Consider the following 17,376-nt stretch of genomic DNA (forward strand, 5'->3'; position numbering starts at 1 on the left):
TTGCAGTTCTTTTGCACTTCATGCCCTTCGCTTCTTTTGAATTCAACATAGTGAATCAATATCTTTTTCAATAAAAATTTATTAAGCTATCTACAGGATTTGAAACAGATCTTTGTAAACTTTACGATATGAACACTGTCCACCAAAGATGGTTGCAACCGTGATGCAGCTGTACAAACCGGAACAGGAAAGGTGAGGTGACGTAAATTAGTGGCGTGCATTATGGTATTTGAAAAACCATCTAACTAGTTAACAGAAACATTTAGCTAAAAGATTATTTTCAATAAGTATAATTATTAATTACTACATTATCTTAGGTAACTAACCTTTTGTATACACATTAATTTCCTTTGTGCGTTGGTTGAAAAATGTGTACACGTGCACAGCTTAGAGGGAACATAGTTGGTGAGGCTTAATTTGGAGTAGTTCTGGTCACCTACCAAATATATCAATAAGATTGAAAACATGCAGAGAAAATTTAGAAAGAGGTTGCCAGGACTTGATGACTTGAGTTATAAGGAATGGTTGAATAGGTTAGGACTTCATTCCCAGGAACATAGAAGATTGAGGGGAGAGTTGACAGAGGTATACAGAATTATGAGGGATATAGATAGGGTAAATGCAAGCAGGCTTTTTCCACTGAAGTTGAGGGAGACTAGAACTGGAGGTCATAGGTTAAGGATAAAAAGGGAACTTGAGCGGGAACTTCTTCATTCAAGAGGGTGGTGAGAGTATGAAACAAGCTGCCAATGAAGTGGAGAAATTTGGATAAGTACATGGATGAGAGGGGTATGAACTTCAGTCCAGGTGCAGGTCAATGTGACTAGGCAGAATAATAGTTCAGCCAAAGGGCCTTTTTCTGTGCTTTAGTGGTCCATGACATGTGAAGTTATCACATATCCTCTTTCCTCTTAGTCACTTGAATCTACCTTTTGCCTATTTATAGAGTACTTTGTGACTCTATAAGCTGCCGTGGAATGGTCTGCCTACAGCTTGAAGGATCTGGTGAAAGTTTAGAGGCAGCGGGTTGTGGTAGTGGGGCTCCTGACTCTCTGCTCTGCATTCAATCAGCACTATTGGTACCACTATTGAAAGCAATGGTTGATAAATATGGATTCAGATCTAGAGGAATTCCAGCTTCCTAAATATGTGAACTAATGTATAAATGCATTCTGACACACACTATAGGCTGCTAGGAAGAGTATTAGACTAAGGGCAGGAGTTGGTAGGTAAGTTATTCCAACAGGCCAGCGAATGAATGGGTAGAATCATCCAGTGCTACATCAAACAATGCAGAACTCTGGAACCACACAGCTTCTAGCTCAGGTTCTCCGTATGTCTCCAATGGCACAAATCCATCTGAAGTTTTGTCAGTTGCTGGGACCAACATTCCGGCCTGACTTTTATCCAGAGTGAGTACTTGAGCATCAACTGGAGATTGAGATCGAATTGAAAAACAATTTCAAACTTTTATTAAACAAACAGAAACCAAAAATCTATAATTACTTCAGTAGGGACCACACAAGTGTAACCACTATTAGTTCTGAAAGGGGAATCACAAACTGATGTGCTACACATCAGCTAGCTACACCTGTAATGAAATATACATTCAGAAGAATGAGGGGCTTCATATACATCCCTGCTACTGTAAAACTTCAACTCATCACAGACAAGCAGAAAGCCGAAGACCAAGTACTGCAGTGGATGGTATAGAGTCCAAATGGACAATTGTACTGTTTGAGTATGCCATTCACTGGGATGGAAATTTCTTTGTTATCAGAGCACAACTTACATGACAACATTCATTTGTTACTCTGCATGTCTCTCATCTTCACAGACAATACAGTTTATATATTCCTGTGCCACAGAAGTGCCATTACAGAGTAGAAACCGCTGATCTAGTGATTACTGAACATGTGATTCAGGAGAGGAACTGATAGGAATCTAAAGGAACCACTCTAGTAATCCAAGTCTGCATTGCATGACTGGGGGAATTGTTATTTAAGCTAAGTAATCTGACGTCTACTCATGACATCATTACCTAATTTTGCATCCTGTCAAATGAAACTCAGGTGCACTCTTCTCTCACGTACACAAAATAACATGTTCAAACACGAATAAATTCTGCAACAAAATCCACTAGTAGAAGAAAGACAATCCATACTTAAAAGTTAAGCATCTTCATGTCTTCCAGAAGTTCACTTGCTATGCTGCGGAGACTGGGGTTACGGTTATTGGTAAGTTCTCGAATGCGGTGCTGCGGTAGTGATTGGTGAATCTGGGCTTTCACTTTGGAGAAAATTTCTGGCTCAAGGATCAGAGACTGAATGAGGCGCAGAACATGAAGGCAAACCTCTGCATCTGGATCTAATAAACAGTGGGGTGGTTACTACATTACATACTGCACTAAAGTAACATTACAGCAAATACTGAAGAAAGTTAAAGCAAGCCAATAAAATTCATATCAGTAACATGGGGCACAAAACTGATCAACTATTGCTTAAGCCCAAGATTGTCAATATTAGCTGGAGAAATCTGGTATTACCCCATTTAACCTATATGTGACTCCAGACCCTAACAATGTTAGATTAATTGTCATCTGATACAAACAAGACAGCTCAGCACCTAAAACGTCACCAAGCAAAGATGCCAAGTAGGAAACCTGCCAACATACAGAACAGTGGCAATGTTGCCACTGATTGGCTGTGTAAGCTCTCAGTCTTGGTGCAAGGAGTAAATCTGGAACTTATGGATGCAGTTTAGGTGTGTGGAGAAAGTTCTGGTTTCAGGATAAAGTTTGGGACTGCCAGGCCAACAGAATGTATTCTACTATACAGAAGGGAAGGGTGGTGGGGGGGGGGGGGGGGAGAAGAGGCACGCTGTGTTAATAGGAGATTTGTTAATTAGGGGAGCTGACAGAAGGTTCTGTGGGTGAGAATGAGATTCCCGGATGGTATGTTGCCTCCTGCGTGCCAGGATCAAGTCCTCAGCAATCTTAAGTGTGAGTCAGAAGTCATGGTCCATGAAGGTACCAATGACATGGGTAGGATGAGTGACAAGGTTCTACATGGGGAAATCAGGGGGTTAGATGCTAAGTTAAAAGGTAGGACCTCCATGGTTGTGATCTCAGGAATGCCACCTGTGCCACGTGCTGGTGAGAAACTAGGAAGATTATACAGTTTTATACGTGACTAAGGAGTTGGTGTAGGAGGGAGGTCTTAAGATGTTTGGATCATTTGACACTCTTCCAGGGAAGGTGGGATACTTTGCACCTGAACTTGAGGGGGATTATGTTAATGGGGCTTAAACTAGAGTTGCAGGTGGATGGGAACCAGAGTTCCTGAACAGTTAGTGGAGAGGTTATAGAGGTAGATTTTGATAAGATCTTAGACAAAGTTAGAAATCAAAAGGTTGAGCATGGTGCGACTAGTATAAGCTGCCTATATTTCAGAGCAAGAAGTATCGTAGGAAAGGCGGATGACAGTGCTGAAGATGAGGTACTTGGTTTATAATGTATAGTGAGGAAAGGCTGTTGATAAGGCAAAATTGCAGTCAACAGGATGAGATGCAACGTAAAAGACGGACAAAATAGAAAATGGTGAAATCAGGAGTGAAAGTGTTATATTTCAATGTATGCAGTATACAGAATAAGGCAGATGAACTTGTAGCGCAGTTACAGATTTGCATGTATGATGTTGTAGGCATTCACTGAATCATGGCTGAAAGAAGATTATAACTGGGAACTTAATGTCCAAGGATACACATTGTATCAAAAAGACATGCAGGAAGGTAGCAGAAGTGGTGCTGCTCTGTTGGTACAAAAAATGATATCAAATAACTAGAAAAAAGTGACATACAGACAGACAGATATACTTTATTGATCCCGAGGGAAACTGGGTTTCATTACAGTCGCACCAACCAAGAATAGTGTAGAAATATAGCAATTTTTAGCAATATAGCAATAATTAAATAATTAAATAATAATAAGTAAATTATTCCAAGTGGAAATAAGTCCAGGACCAGCCTATTGGCTCAGGGTGTCTGACACTCTGAGGGAGGAGTTGTAAAGTTTGATGGCTACAGGCAGGAATGACTTCCTATGACAGTCAGTGTTGCATCTCGGTGGAATGAGGGTCAGAAGGTGTTGAAACTTTGTGGATAGAGCTAAGGAACTGCAAGGGTTAAAAGACCCTGATGAGAGTTATATACAGACCCCCAAACAGTAGTAAGGATGTGGTCTACAAGTTACAAGGGGAGATAGAAAATGCATGCCAAAATAGCAATGTTACAATAGTCCTGGGGGGATTTCAATATGCAGGTAGATTGGGAAAATCACGTTGGTGCTGGATTACAGGAGGGGAATTTTCTAGCGTGCCTACGAATGGCTTTTTAGAGCAGCTTATGGCTGAGCCCACTAGGGGATCAGCTATTCTGGATTGGGTGTTGTGCAATGAACTGGAATTGACTAGAGAGGCAAGTGATCATAATATGATCAAATTGGCCCTGAAAATTTGAGAAGGAGAAGATAAAGTCAGATGCATCATATATGGTTAAATGGTATCAATATTACAGTGGAGTGAATGGTAAAGAACAGTGGCAAGGATGATGGCAGAACAGCAGTGGCTGGAATTTCTGAAAGCAATTCAGAAGGCAAAGGATATATGCAGCACATCCCAAAGAGGAAGAAATATTCTAAAGGCAAGATGACATAATCATAGCTAACAAGAGAAGTCAAAGCCAACATAAAAGCCAGAGAAGGTGTATAATAGAGCTGAAATTAGTGGGAAGTTAGAGGATTGGGAAGCTTTTATGTACCATAAGACATAGGAGCAGAATTAGGCCATTTGGCTCATTGAATCTGCTCCACCATTCAATCACGGCTGATGCTTTTTAAATGAATGCCCCTCTAAATGGACACATTGCCCTCTTGTCCTAGTCTCCCCCACCATGGGAAACATCCTATCCATAACTACTCTGTCTAGGCCTTTCAACATTCAAAAGGTTTCAATGATATCCCCCTCATCCTTCTAAATTTCAGTGAGTACTGGACCAGAGGCATCAAACGTTCCTCATATGATGCACTTTCTTTCCCAGAATCATCCTTGTAAACCTCCTCTGAACCCTCTCTAATGCAGGCACATCTTTTCTTTGATAAGAAGCCCAAAACTGTTCACAATACCAAGGTGAGGCCTCAGCAGAGCCTTACAGAGCCTCAGCTTCACATCCATAAGACTGTAAGACACAGAAGCAGAATTAGGCCATTCAGCCCATCGAGTCTACTCTGCCATTCCATCATGGCTGATCCCACATCCCACTCAACCCCATACTCTTGGCTTCTCATCATATCCTTTGATGCCCTGACCTATCAGGAAACTATCAACTTCCACCTTAAATATACCCATGGACTTGGCCTCCACTGCAGTCTGTGGTAGAGCATTCCACAGATTCACTACTCTCTGGCTAAAAATGTTCCTCCTTACCTCTGTTCTAAAGGGTCACCCCTCAATTTTGAAAATGGGCTCTCTAGTTCTGGATACCCCCACCATAGGAAACAGCCCAACCACCGCCACCTTATCTAGTCGTTTCAACATTCGGTAGGTTTCAAAGAGATCCTCCCACATTCTTCTAAATTCCAGTGAGTACAGGCCCAAAGCTGCCAAATGTTCCACATCTGTTAACTCCTTCATTCCCAGAATCGTCCTTGTGAACCTTCACTGGACTCTTTCCAATGACAATACAACCTTTCTGAGATATGGGGTCCAAAACTGTTTACAATATTCTTAAATGCAGCCTGACTAGTGCCTTATAAAAGCTCAGCATTATCTCCTTGCTTTTATAGTCTATTCCCCTTGAAATAAATGCCAACATTTCATTTGCCTTTACTACAGATTCAACCGACACAGCAACCTTCTAGGAGTCTTGCACAAGGACTCCCAAGTCCCTGATGTTTGAACCTTCTCCCCATTTTGATAATAGTCTGCACTATTGGTATATACATCCCAAAGAAGAAGAAGTATTCTGAAGGCAAGATGACACAACTGTGGCTAACAAGAGAAGTCAAAGTCAACATAAAAGCCAAAGAGAGGGCAAATAATAGAGCAAAAATTAGTGGCAAGATAGATGATTGGAATCAATTAAAAACCAACAGAAGGCAACTAAAAAAGTAATTAAGAAGGTAAAGATGGAATATAAAAGAGAAGCTAGCCAATAATATTAAAATGGATACCAAAAGTTTCTTCAGATGCATGAAGTTTAAAGGAGAGGCAAGTGCGGATGTCAAACCACTGGAAAATGATGCTGGAAAGGTAGTAATAGGGGACAAGGAAATGGCGAATGAACTGAATAAGTATTTTGCATTAGTCTACTCTGTGGAAGACACTAGCAGTATGGTGGAAGGTCTAGGTATCAGGGTTATGAAGCATGTGAAGTTAACATTACTGGAGAGAAAAGGTTCTTGGAAAACTGAAAGGTCTGAAGGTAGATACCTGGACCAGATAGTGTACATTCCAGAGTTCTGAAGGAGATAGCTGAAGAGATTGTGAAGGCATTAGTAATGATCTTTCAAGAATCACTAGATTGTGGAATGGTTCAGGAAGACTAGAAATTGCAAACATCACTCCATTCTTCAAGAAGGGAGAGAGGCAGAAGGAAGGAAACTATAGGCAAGTTAGTCTGGCCTCAGTGGTTGGGAAGATGTTGGAGTCAATTGTCAATTGAGGTCTCAGGGTACTTGAAGATATTGCCTGGATTGGGGAGCATGCCTTATGAGAACAGGTTGAGTGAACTCGGCCTTTTCTCCTTGGAGCGATGGAGGATGAGAGGTGACCTGATAGAGGTGTATAAGATGATAAGAGGCATTGATTGTGTGGATAGTCAGAAGCTATTTTCCAGGGCTGAATTGGCAGCACGAGAGGGCACAGTTTTAAGGTGCTTGTAAGTAGGTACAGAGGAGATGTCAGGGGTAAATTTTTTTACAGAGTGGTCAGTGCGTGGAATGGGCTGCTGGTGACGGGGGTGGAAACAGATACAATAGAGTCTTTTAAGAAACTTCTGGATAGGTACATGGAGCTTAGAAAAATAGAGGGCTATTAGTAACACTAGGTAATTTCTAAGGTAAGGACACGTTCGGCACAGCTTTCTGTGCCAAAGGGCCTGTATTGTGCTGTAGGTTTTCTATGTTTCTATATCACAATCAGAATCAGGTTTATTATCATTGGTATGTAATGTGAAATTTGTTAACTTAGCAGCAGTAGTTTCAATGCAATACATAATATGGAAGATAAATCAATCAATTAATTACAGTTTATGTATATTGAATAAATTAAAAATTGTGCAAAAGCAGAAATTTTATATATTAAAAAAGTAAGGCAGTGGTCATGGGTTCATTTAGGAATCAGATGGCAGAAGGGAAGAAGCTGCTCCTGAATTGGTGTGTGTGTGCTTTCAGGCTTCTATACCTCATATCTGATGGTAACAATGAGAAAAGGACAGGTCCTGGGTGCTGGGGGTCCTTAATAATGGATGCCGCCTTTCTGTAGGCTAGTACCCAAGATGGAGCCGGCTAAATTTATGACCCTCTGCAGCTCCTTTTGGTCCTGTGCAGTAGCACTACCCTTCCCCCAACCCCTCACCATACCAGACAGTAATGCAGCCTGTCAGAATGCTCTCCACAGTACATTTATAGAAGTTTTTGAGTGTTTTGTTGACATACCAAATCTCTTCAAGTTCCGAATGAAGTATAGACACTGCCTTGCTTTCTTTATAACTGCATCGATAAGTTGGGACCGGGTTAAACCCGCAAAGATCTTGACACCCAGGAACTTGAAACTGCTCACTCTTTACACTTCTGATCCCTCTGTGAGGACTGGTATGTGTTCCTTCGTCTTACCCTTCCTGAAGTCCACAATCAAACCTGGCACTCAATGTCAGTAAGACGAAAGCTGATTGTAATTGTAACTGCACTCATTTCTCTTCCCTCACACCCCTCAACATCTGGCACACTGCTAGTGTCTTCCACAGTGAAAACTGATGCAAAAGCAATAGAGTGGTGCATCTCTCTATAAAGTGTAAAAGTGAGGTAAGAGTTGATAGTGGACCACTGGAAGATATTGCTAGTGAGGTAGTAAAGGAGACAAAGAAATGGCAGATGAACTTTATGGTTACTTTGCATCTGTCTTCATTGTGGAAGATACTAGCAGTGTGTCAGAGGACTTTGAGTGTCAGAGCAGGAGTGAGTGTCAATGCTATTAAAAAGGAAGAAGGGCAATGCAAACTCAAAGGTCTTAAGATGAATTAGTCACCTGGGTCAGATGGACTACATCTGAGAGTACTGACAGAGGTTACTGAAGAGATAACAGATGTATTGGTCATGATCTTTCAAGAATCATTTGATTCAGGCATGGTCCTGGAGAACTGGAAAATTGAAAATGTCACTCCACTCTGTAAGAAGGGAGGAAGGCAAATGAAAGGACATTATAGGCCAGTTAACCTAACCTCAGTGGTTGTTGGAGTATATTTTTAAGGATGAGGTTTCGGGGTACTTGGGGACTAATGATGAAATAAGTCAAAGTCGGCATGGTTTCTATCAAGAGAAATCTTGCCTTATAAATCTGTTAGAGTTCTTTGAGGTAATAACAGGCAGGGTGGGCAATGGAGAGGCAGTGGATGTCATTTACTTGTATTTTCAGAAGGCGTTTGATAAGGTGCCACACAAGGCTGCTTACAAGGGAACATCCTATGGCGTTACAGGAAAGATACTGGCATGGATATAGGTATGGCTGACAGGCAGGAGGCAGCGAGTAAGAATAAAAGGGACCTTTTCTGGTTGGCTGCCAGTGACTAGTGGTGTTCCTCAGGGGGCAGTATCGGGACTGCTGCTTTTCACATTGTTTGTTAATGATTTGGATAATGGAATTGATGGCTTTGTGGCAAAGTTTGCAGATGATACGAAGATAGCTGGAGGGGTAGGTAGTGCTGAGGAAGCAATGTGATTGCAGCAGGACTTAGACAAATTGGAAGAATGGGCAAAAAAAGTGGCAGATGTTATAGTGTCAGGAAATGGAATGTATAATGCATTTTGGTAAAAGGATCAATACTACGGATTATTATCTAAATGGGGAGAAGGTTCAAACATCAGAGGTACAGCAGGACTTGGGAGTCCTCGTGCAAATCTCCCAGAAGGTTAATTTTCAGGTTGTGTCTGTGGTAAATAAGGCAAATGCAATGTTGGCATTTATTTCAAAGACAATAGAATATAAAAACAAGGAAATAGTGCTGACAACACACACAAAATGCTGGTGGAACACAGCAGGCCAAGCAGCATCAATAAGGAGAAGCACTGTCGACGTTTCGGGCCAAGACCCTTCATCAGAAATAGTGCTGAGCCTTTATAAGACACCAGTCAGCCGCACAGAGTATTGTTAACAGTTTTGGGCCCCATATCTTAGAAAGGGTGTGTTGTCGTTTGAGAGTCCAGATGAGGCTCACAAGGATGATTCTGGGAATGAAGGGGTTAACATATGAGGAGTGTTTGGCAGCTTTGGACATGTACTCACTGGAATTTAGAAGAATGCGGGGTGGGGTGAAGCAGGGATCTCATTGAAACCTACCAAATGTTGAAAGGACTAGATAGGGTGGATGTGGAGAGGATGTTTCCTATGGTGGGGACATCCAGAACTACAGGGCACAGCCTCAAAATTGAGGGGTAACCCTTTAGAACAGAGGTAAGGAGCAATTTTTTTTATCCAGAGAGTAGTAAATCTGTAGAATGCTCTGTGGAAGCCAAGTCCATGCGTATATTTAATGCGGAACTTGATCATTTCCTGTTTGGTCAGGACATCAAAGGATATGGCAAGAAGGCATGTGTATGGGGTCGTGTGGGATTTGGGATCAGTCACGATGGAATGGCAGAGCAGACTTGATGGGCTGAATGGCCTAATTTTGCTCCTATGTCTTATGGTCTTATCTGTGGAATTCTTTGCCACAGGCAGTTGTGGAGGCCAAGTCTTTATGTATATTTAAGGCAGAGGTTAATAGATTCTTGATTGGTCAGGACACGAAGGGATATGGGATGGAGGCAGGAGATTAGGGCTGAGAGGAAAATTGGATCAGCCATGATGAAATTGCAAAGCAGACTCAATGGGCCAAATGACCTAATCTTGCTCCTATATCTTATGGTCTCATACTCCTGAATTGTGTGTTAGCGCGTGACCAAGTGGTTAAGGCATTGGTCTAGTGATCTGAAGGTTGCTAGTTTCAGCCTCTGCTAAGGCAGTGTGTTGTGTCCTTGAGCAAAGCACTTAACCACACATTGCTCTGTGATGGCACCAGTGCCAAGCTGTATCAACCCTTGCCCTTCCCTTGGACAACATCGGTGGCGTGGAGAGGGGAGACTTGCAGCATGGGCAACTGCCGGTCTCCCATACAACCCTGCCCAGGCCTGCACCCTGGAAACTTTCCAAGGCGCAAATCCATGGTCTCTCAAGACGAATGGATGTCTTTTTTTTAAATATATACTCCTGAATTGTACAGCACAATTGTTGGATATTGACCATATTTTCTTGCATAATGAAAATGGGGAATAACTGGGGCACAAAATAAAGGAAAACTGCCTGATTCTTTTTTATTTATGGACATGAACTCCTTACTTAAAGAAATATAAAATGAAATGTACTAGACATTTTCCTATGACTTTACTGCCTGAGAAAGTAGAAAGAGCTATAAAAGTATAAAAGAAATGTGTTGAGTCATCTGCTGAGCTTGTCTTTCCTGCTTTACCGTGGATTATTTGGCAGAGTGCAGTGTTTGACGTCAACACAAACTTGAGCTGAAGAGAGATTACACAAGCCAGAGTCTTCACCACAACTCAGCCTTTCCAATTCTCAAAAAGGCTTTTTAATCATCCTACAATGAGCTCTTAAAGGATTATCTGCAGCTGATTTCCAGGGTGACAGATTGCTATTTACGCATGTACTTTATGTAATATTCACACACCATCTGATAATGCTTTTCCTGCATTTACTACTGTCAAACAATACCCTGCTGAAAAATTTAAGAACTCATATTGTACATTTAAACAAAGTCCCAACAGAGTTGGTAGCAGAGCACAGCACATTTGTTTGATCTAACAATGAAGATGAACCCCATCTTCTAAACCATTTTGTTACTGCACTCCATACTTTTAAATGCATCTGGTAAGACAGTGACATACTTTTTACAGCAGCATCTTGGGATCCAATAAATAGAACCATAGAACATTACAGCACAGAAATAGGCCTTTTGGCCCTTCTTGGCTGTGCCGAACCATTTTTCTGTCTAGTCCCACTGACCTGCACCTGGGCCATATCCCTCCAAGCCCCTCTCATCCATGTACCTGTCCAAGTTTTTCTTAAATGTTAAAAGTGAGCCTGCATTCACCATTTCGACTGGCAGCTCATTCCACACTCCCACCACTCTCTGTGTGAAGAAGCCCCCCCCTAATGTTCCCTTTAAACCCTTAACACATGTCCTCTGGTTTTTTTCCCTCCTAGCCTCAGTGGAAAAAGCCTATTTGCATTCACTCTATCTATACCCTTCATAATTTTATACACCTCTATCAAATCTCCCCTCATTCTTCTATGCTCCAGGGAATCAAGTCCTAACCTATTCAACCTTTCTCTGTAACTCAGTTAATCAAGTCCCTGCAACATCTTTGTAAACCTTCTCTGCACTCTTTCAACCTTATTACTATCCTTCCCGTAATTAGGTAACCAAAATTGCACACAATACTCCAAATTCGGTCTCACCAATGTCTTATACAACCTCACCATAACATTCCAACTCTTATACTCAATATTTTGATTTATAAAGGCCAATGTGCCAAAAGCTCTCTTTACGAACCTATCTATCTGTGACACCACTTTTAGGGAATTGTGTATCTGTATTCCCAGATCCCTCTGTTCTACTGCCCTCCTCAGTGCCCTACCATTTACCTTGTATGTTCTACCTTGGTTTGTCCTTCCAAACTGCAATACCTCACACTTGCCTGCATTAAACTCCATCTGCCATTTTTCAGCCCATTTTTCCAAATGGCCCAAATCCCTCTGCAAGCTTTGAAAACCTTCCTCAATGTCCACTACACCTCCAATCTTTATATCATCAGCAAATTTGCTGATCCAATTTGCCACATTATCATCCAGATCATTGATATTGATGACAAATAACAATGGACCCAGCGTTGATCCCTGTGGCACACCACTAGCCACAGGCCTCCACTCAGAGAAGCAATCCTCCACTACCACTCTCTGGCTTCTCCTACTGAGCCAATGTCTAATCCAATTTACTACCTCTCCATGTATACCTAGCGACTGAATCTTCCTAACTAACCTCCCATGCGGGACCTTGTCAAAGGCCTTATTGAAGTCCATGTAGACAACATCCACTGCCTTCCCTTCATCCACTTTCCTGGTAACCTCTTCAAAAAAGTCTAATAGATTGGTTAAACATGACCTACCATGCACAAAGCCATGTTGACTCTCCCTAATAAGTCCCTGTCTATCCAAATACTTGTAGATCCTATCTCTTAGTACTCCTTCCAATAATTTACCTACTACTGACGTCAAACTTACCGGTCTATAATTTCCCAGATTACTTTTAGAGCCTTTTTTAAACAACGAAACTACATGAGCTATACTCCAATCCTCCGGCACCTCACCCGTGGATACCAACATTTAAGTATATCTGCCAGGGCCCCTGCAATTTCAACACTAGTCTCCTTCAAGGTCCAAGGGACTACCCTGTCAGGTCCTGGGGATTTATCTACTCTGATTTGCCTCAAGACAGCAAGCACCTCCTCCTCTTTAATCTGTATAAGTTCCATGACCTCCCTACTTGTTTGCCTTCTTTCCATAAACTCCATTCCAGTTTCCTTAGTAAATACAGATGCAAAAAACCCATTTAATATCTCTCCCATTTCTTTTGGTTCCATACATAGCCGACCACGCTGATCTTCAAGAGGACCAATTTTATCCCTTACTATCCTTTTGCTCTTAATATACCCGTAGAAGCTCTTAGGATTATCCTTCACCTTGACTGCACAAAGCAACCTCATGTCTTCTTTTAGCCCTCCTGATTTCTTTAAGTATTTTCTTGCACTTTTTATACTCTTCAAGCACCTTATTTGCTCCTTGTTGCCTATACCTGTCATACATCTCTCTCTTCTTCATCAGATTTCCAATATCCCTCAAAAACCAAGGTTCCTTATTGTTATTCACTTTGCCTTTAATCCTGACAGGAACATACAAACTCTGCACTCCCAAAATTTATCCTTTGAAGGCCTCCCACTTACCAATTACATCCTTGACAGAGAACAACCTGTCCCAATCCACGCTTTTTAGATACTTTCTCATTTCTTCAAATCTGGCCTTTTCCCAGTTTAGTACCTCAACCCGAGGACCAGGTCTATCGTTATCCATGATCAAGTTGAAACTAATGGCATTATGATCACTAGACCCAAAGTGTTCCTCTACACACACTTCCGTCACTTGTCCTAACTCGTTTCATAATAGGAGATCTAATATTACATCCTTTCTTTTTGGTACCTCTATATATTGATTTAGAACACTTTCCTGAACATATTTTACAAACTCTAACCCGTCTAGACCTTTAACAGTATGGGAGTTGCAATCAATATGTGTAAGTGCATTCCACGCACCAGCCACTCTCTGAGTAAAAAACCTTCCTCTAATATCCCCCTTGAACTACCCACCCCTTACCTTAAAGCCATGTCCTCTTGTATTGAGCAGTGGTGCCCTGGGAAAGAGGCACTGGCTGTCCACTCTATCTATTCCTCTTAATATCTTGTATATCTCTATCATGTCTCCTCTCATCCTCCTTCTCTCCAGAGAGTAAAGCCCTAGCTCCCTTAATCTCTGATCATAATGCATACTCTCTAAACCAGGCAGCATCCTGGTAAATCTCCTCTGTACCCTTTCCAGTGCTTCCACATCCTTCCTATAGTGAGGCGACCAGAACTGGACACAGTACTCCAAGTGTGGCCTAACCAGGGTTTTATAGAGCTGCACCATTACCTTGCAACTCTTAAACTCTATCCCTCGGCTTATGAAAGCTAACACACCATAAGCTTTCTTAACTACCCTATCTATCTGTGAGGCAATTTTCAGGGATCTGTGGACATGTTCCCCCAGATCCCTCTGCTCCACCACACTACCAAGTATCCTGCCATTTACTTTGTACTCTGCCTTAGAGTTTGTCCTTCTAAAGTATACCACCTCACACTTCTCCGGGTTGAACTCCATCTGCCACTTCTCAGCCCAGTTCTGCATCCCATCAATGACTCTCTGCAATCTTTGACAATCCTCTACACTATCCACAACACCACCAACCTTTGTGTCATCTGCAAAATTGCCAACCCATCCTTCTATCCACACATCCAGGTCGTTAACAAAAATCACAAAAAGTAGAGACCCCAGAACCGATCCTTGTGGGACACCACTAGTCATAACCCCCCAATCCAAATGTACTCCCTCCACCACAACTCTTTGCTTTCTGCAGGCAAGCCAATTCTGAATCCACCTGGCTAAACTTCCCTGGATCCCATGCCCTCTGACTTTTTGAATAAGCCTACCGTGTGGAAGCTTGTCAAATGCCTTACTAAAATCCATGTAGATCACATCCACTACACTACACTACCCTCATCTATATTCCTGGTCACCTCATCAAAGAACTCTATCAGGCTTGTTAGACACAATCTGCCCTTCACAAAACCATGCTGACTGTCCCTGATCAGACCATGGTTCTCTAAATGCCCACAGATCCTATCTCTAAGAATCTTTTCCAATAGCTTTCCCACCACAGATGTAAGGCTCATTGGTCTATAATTACTTGGACTATCCTACTATCTTTTTTGAACAAGGGGACAACATTTGCCTCCCTCCCATCCTCCGGTACCATTCCCGTGGACAACGAGGACATAAAGATCCTAGCCAGAGGCTCAGCAATCTCTTCCTTCGCCTCGTGGAGCTGGCTGGGGAATATTCTGTCAGATCCGAGGACTTATCCCTCCTAATGTATTTTAACAACTCCAACACCTCCTTTCCCTTAATATCAACATGCTCTAGAACATCAACCTCACTCATATTGTCCTCAGTCATCAAGTTCCCTCTCACTGGTGAATACCGAACAGAAGTATTCATTGAGGACCTCGCTCACCTCCACAGCCTCCAGGCACATCTTCACACCATTATCTCTAATCGGTCCTACCTTCACTCCTGTCATCCTTTTGTTCTTCACATAATTGAAGAATGCCTTGGGGTTTTCCTTTACCCTACTCACCAAGGTCTTCTCATGCCCCCTTCTTGCTCTCCTCAGCCCCTTCTTAAGCTCCTTTCTTGCTACCATATATTCCTCAATAGACCCATCTGATCCTTGCTTCCTGAACCTCATGTATGCTGCCTTCTTCTACCTGACTAGATTTTCCACCTCACTTGTCACCCATGGTTCCTTCACCCTACCATTCCTTATCTTCCTCACCAGGACAAATTTATCCCTAACACCCTGCAAGAGATCCCTAAACATCAACCACATGTTCATAGTACATTTTCCTGCAAAAACATCATCCCAATTCACACCCACAAGTTCTAGCCTTATAGCCTAATTATTTGCCCTACCCCAATTAAATGTTTTCTTGTGCTCTCTGATTCTGTCCTTTTCCATGATAATGCTAAAGCTAAATCTAGTCAGCTCTGTCTTGGGTACTAGCCTACAAAGCACCAAGGACATCTTCAGGGAGCAATATCTCAGAAAGGCAGCGTCTATTATTAAGGACCTCCAGCACCCAGGCTTGCCCTTTTCTCAATGTTACCATCAGGAAGGAGGTACAGAAGCCTGAAGGCACACACTCAGCAATTCAGGAACAGTTCTTCCCCTCTGCCATCCGATTCCTAAAAGGACATTGAATCTTTGGACACTACCTCACTTTTTAAAAAATATACAATATTTCTGTTTTTGCACGCTTTAAAAAAATCAATTCAATACATGTAATTGACTTACTTGTTTATTTATTATTATTATTATCCAGATATTATCATGGGATTGAGTTTAAGCGCTGAGAGGTAATGTTGCAGCTATATGGGACCCTGGTGAGAACCCACTTGGATTACTGAGCTCAGTTCTGGTTGCCTCACTACAGGAAGGACGTGGAAGCCATAGAAAGGGTGCAGAGATTTACAAGGATGTTACCTGGGTTGGAGAACATGCCTCATGAGAATAGGTTGAGTGAATTTAGCCTTTTCTCCTTGGAGCAACAGAGAAGTGACCTGATAAAGAGGTGTACAAGATAATGAGAGGCACTGATTTTGTGGATAGTCAGAGGCTTTTTCCCAGGGTTGAAATGGTAAGCATGAGAGGGCATATTTTTAAGGTGCTTGGAAGTAGGTACAGAGGAGAGGTCAGGGGTAAGTTTTTTCACGCATAGTGGTAAGTTTGTGGAATGGGCTGCCGGCGGCAGTGATGAAAGCGGAAACGATAGGGTCTTTTAAGACAGTGGTCCCCAACCGCCGGGCTGCGAGAAAAACAATATGATTTGGCAGTATGAAGTGATGAGTCCGCTGCACTGCAGCTGAATCACATCGCTTCATACCGCAAAATCATATCGTTTCCTTGCAGTCCGGTAGCACAAGCTTTGCGGCCCGGTGGTTGGGGACCACTGTTTTAAGAGACTTCTGGATGGATACATGGAGCTTAGAAAAATAGAGAGCTCCGTGTAAGCCTCGGTAGTTCTAAGCTAAGGACATGTTCGACACGTCTTTGTGGGCCGAAGGGCCTGTATTGTGCTGTAGGTTTTCTATGTTTCTATTATTATTTTTTTCTCTCTGCTAGAATTATGCATTGCATTGAACTGCTGCTGCTGAGTTAACAAATTTCATGTCACATGCCAGTGATAACAGACAGACAGACATACTTTATTGATCCTGAGGGAAATTGGGTTTCATTACAGCCGTACCAAGAATAGTGAAGAAATATAGCAATATACAACCATAAATAATTAAATAATAATAAGTTAATCATGCCAAGTGGAAATAAGTCCAGGACCAGCCTATTGGCTCAGGGTGTCTGACACTCTGAGGGAGGAGTTGTAAAGTTTGATGGCCACAGGTAGGAATGACTTTCTATGCTGCTCAGTGTTACATCTCGGTGGAATGAGTCTCTGGCTGAATGTACTCCTTTGCCTAACCAGTACATTATGGAGTGGATGGGAGTCACTGTCCAAGATGGCATGCAACTTGGACAGCATCCTCTTTTCAGACACCACTATCAGAGAGTCCAGTTCCACCCCCACAACATCACTGGCCTTACGAATGAGTTTGTTGATTCTGTTGG

At 42.2% G+C, this 17,376-nt stretch overlaps 1 protein-coding gene across 1 annotated transcript in view; it reads right to left on the bottom strand.

Moving 5' to 3' along the window:
• Positions 1–2,164: 2,164 nt before the first annotated feature.
• The window catches only part of hsf2bp (heat shock transcription factor 2 binding protein), a 117,950-nt gene continuing 102,738 nt past the window's right edge, over positions 2,165–17,376 (bottom strand). Inside the window, exon 8 of the mRNA XM_073044710.1 lies at positions 2,165–2,367. Coding sequence (XP_072900811.1) covers positions 2,165–2,367 — 203 coding nt within the window. The remainder of the gene's footprint in view (positions 2,368–17,376) is intronic.

The sequence above is a fragment of the Hemitrygon akajei genome, chromosome 5 (assembly GCF_048418815.1).
Source record: "Hemitrygon akajei chromosome 5, sHemAka1.3, whole genome shotgun sequence".
Taxonomy (NCBI): Eukaryota; Metazoa; Chordata; class Chondrichthyes; order Myliobatiformes; family Dasyatidae; genus Hemitrygon; species Hemitrygon akajei.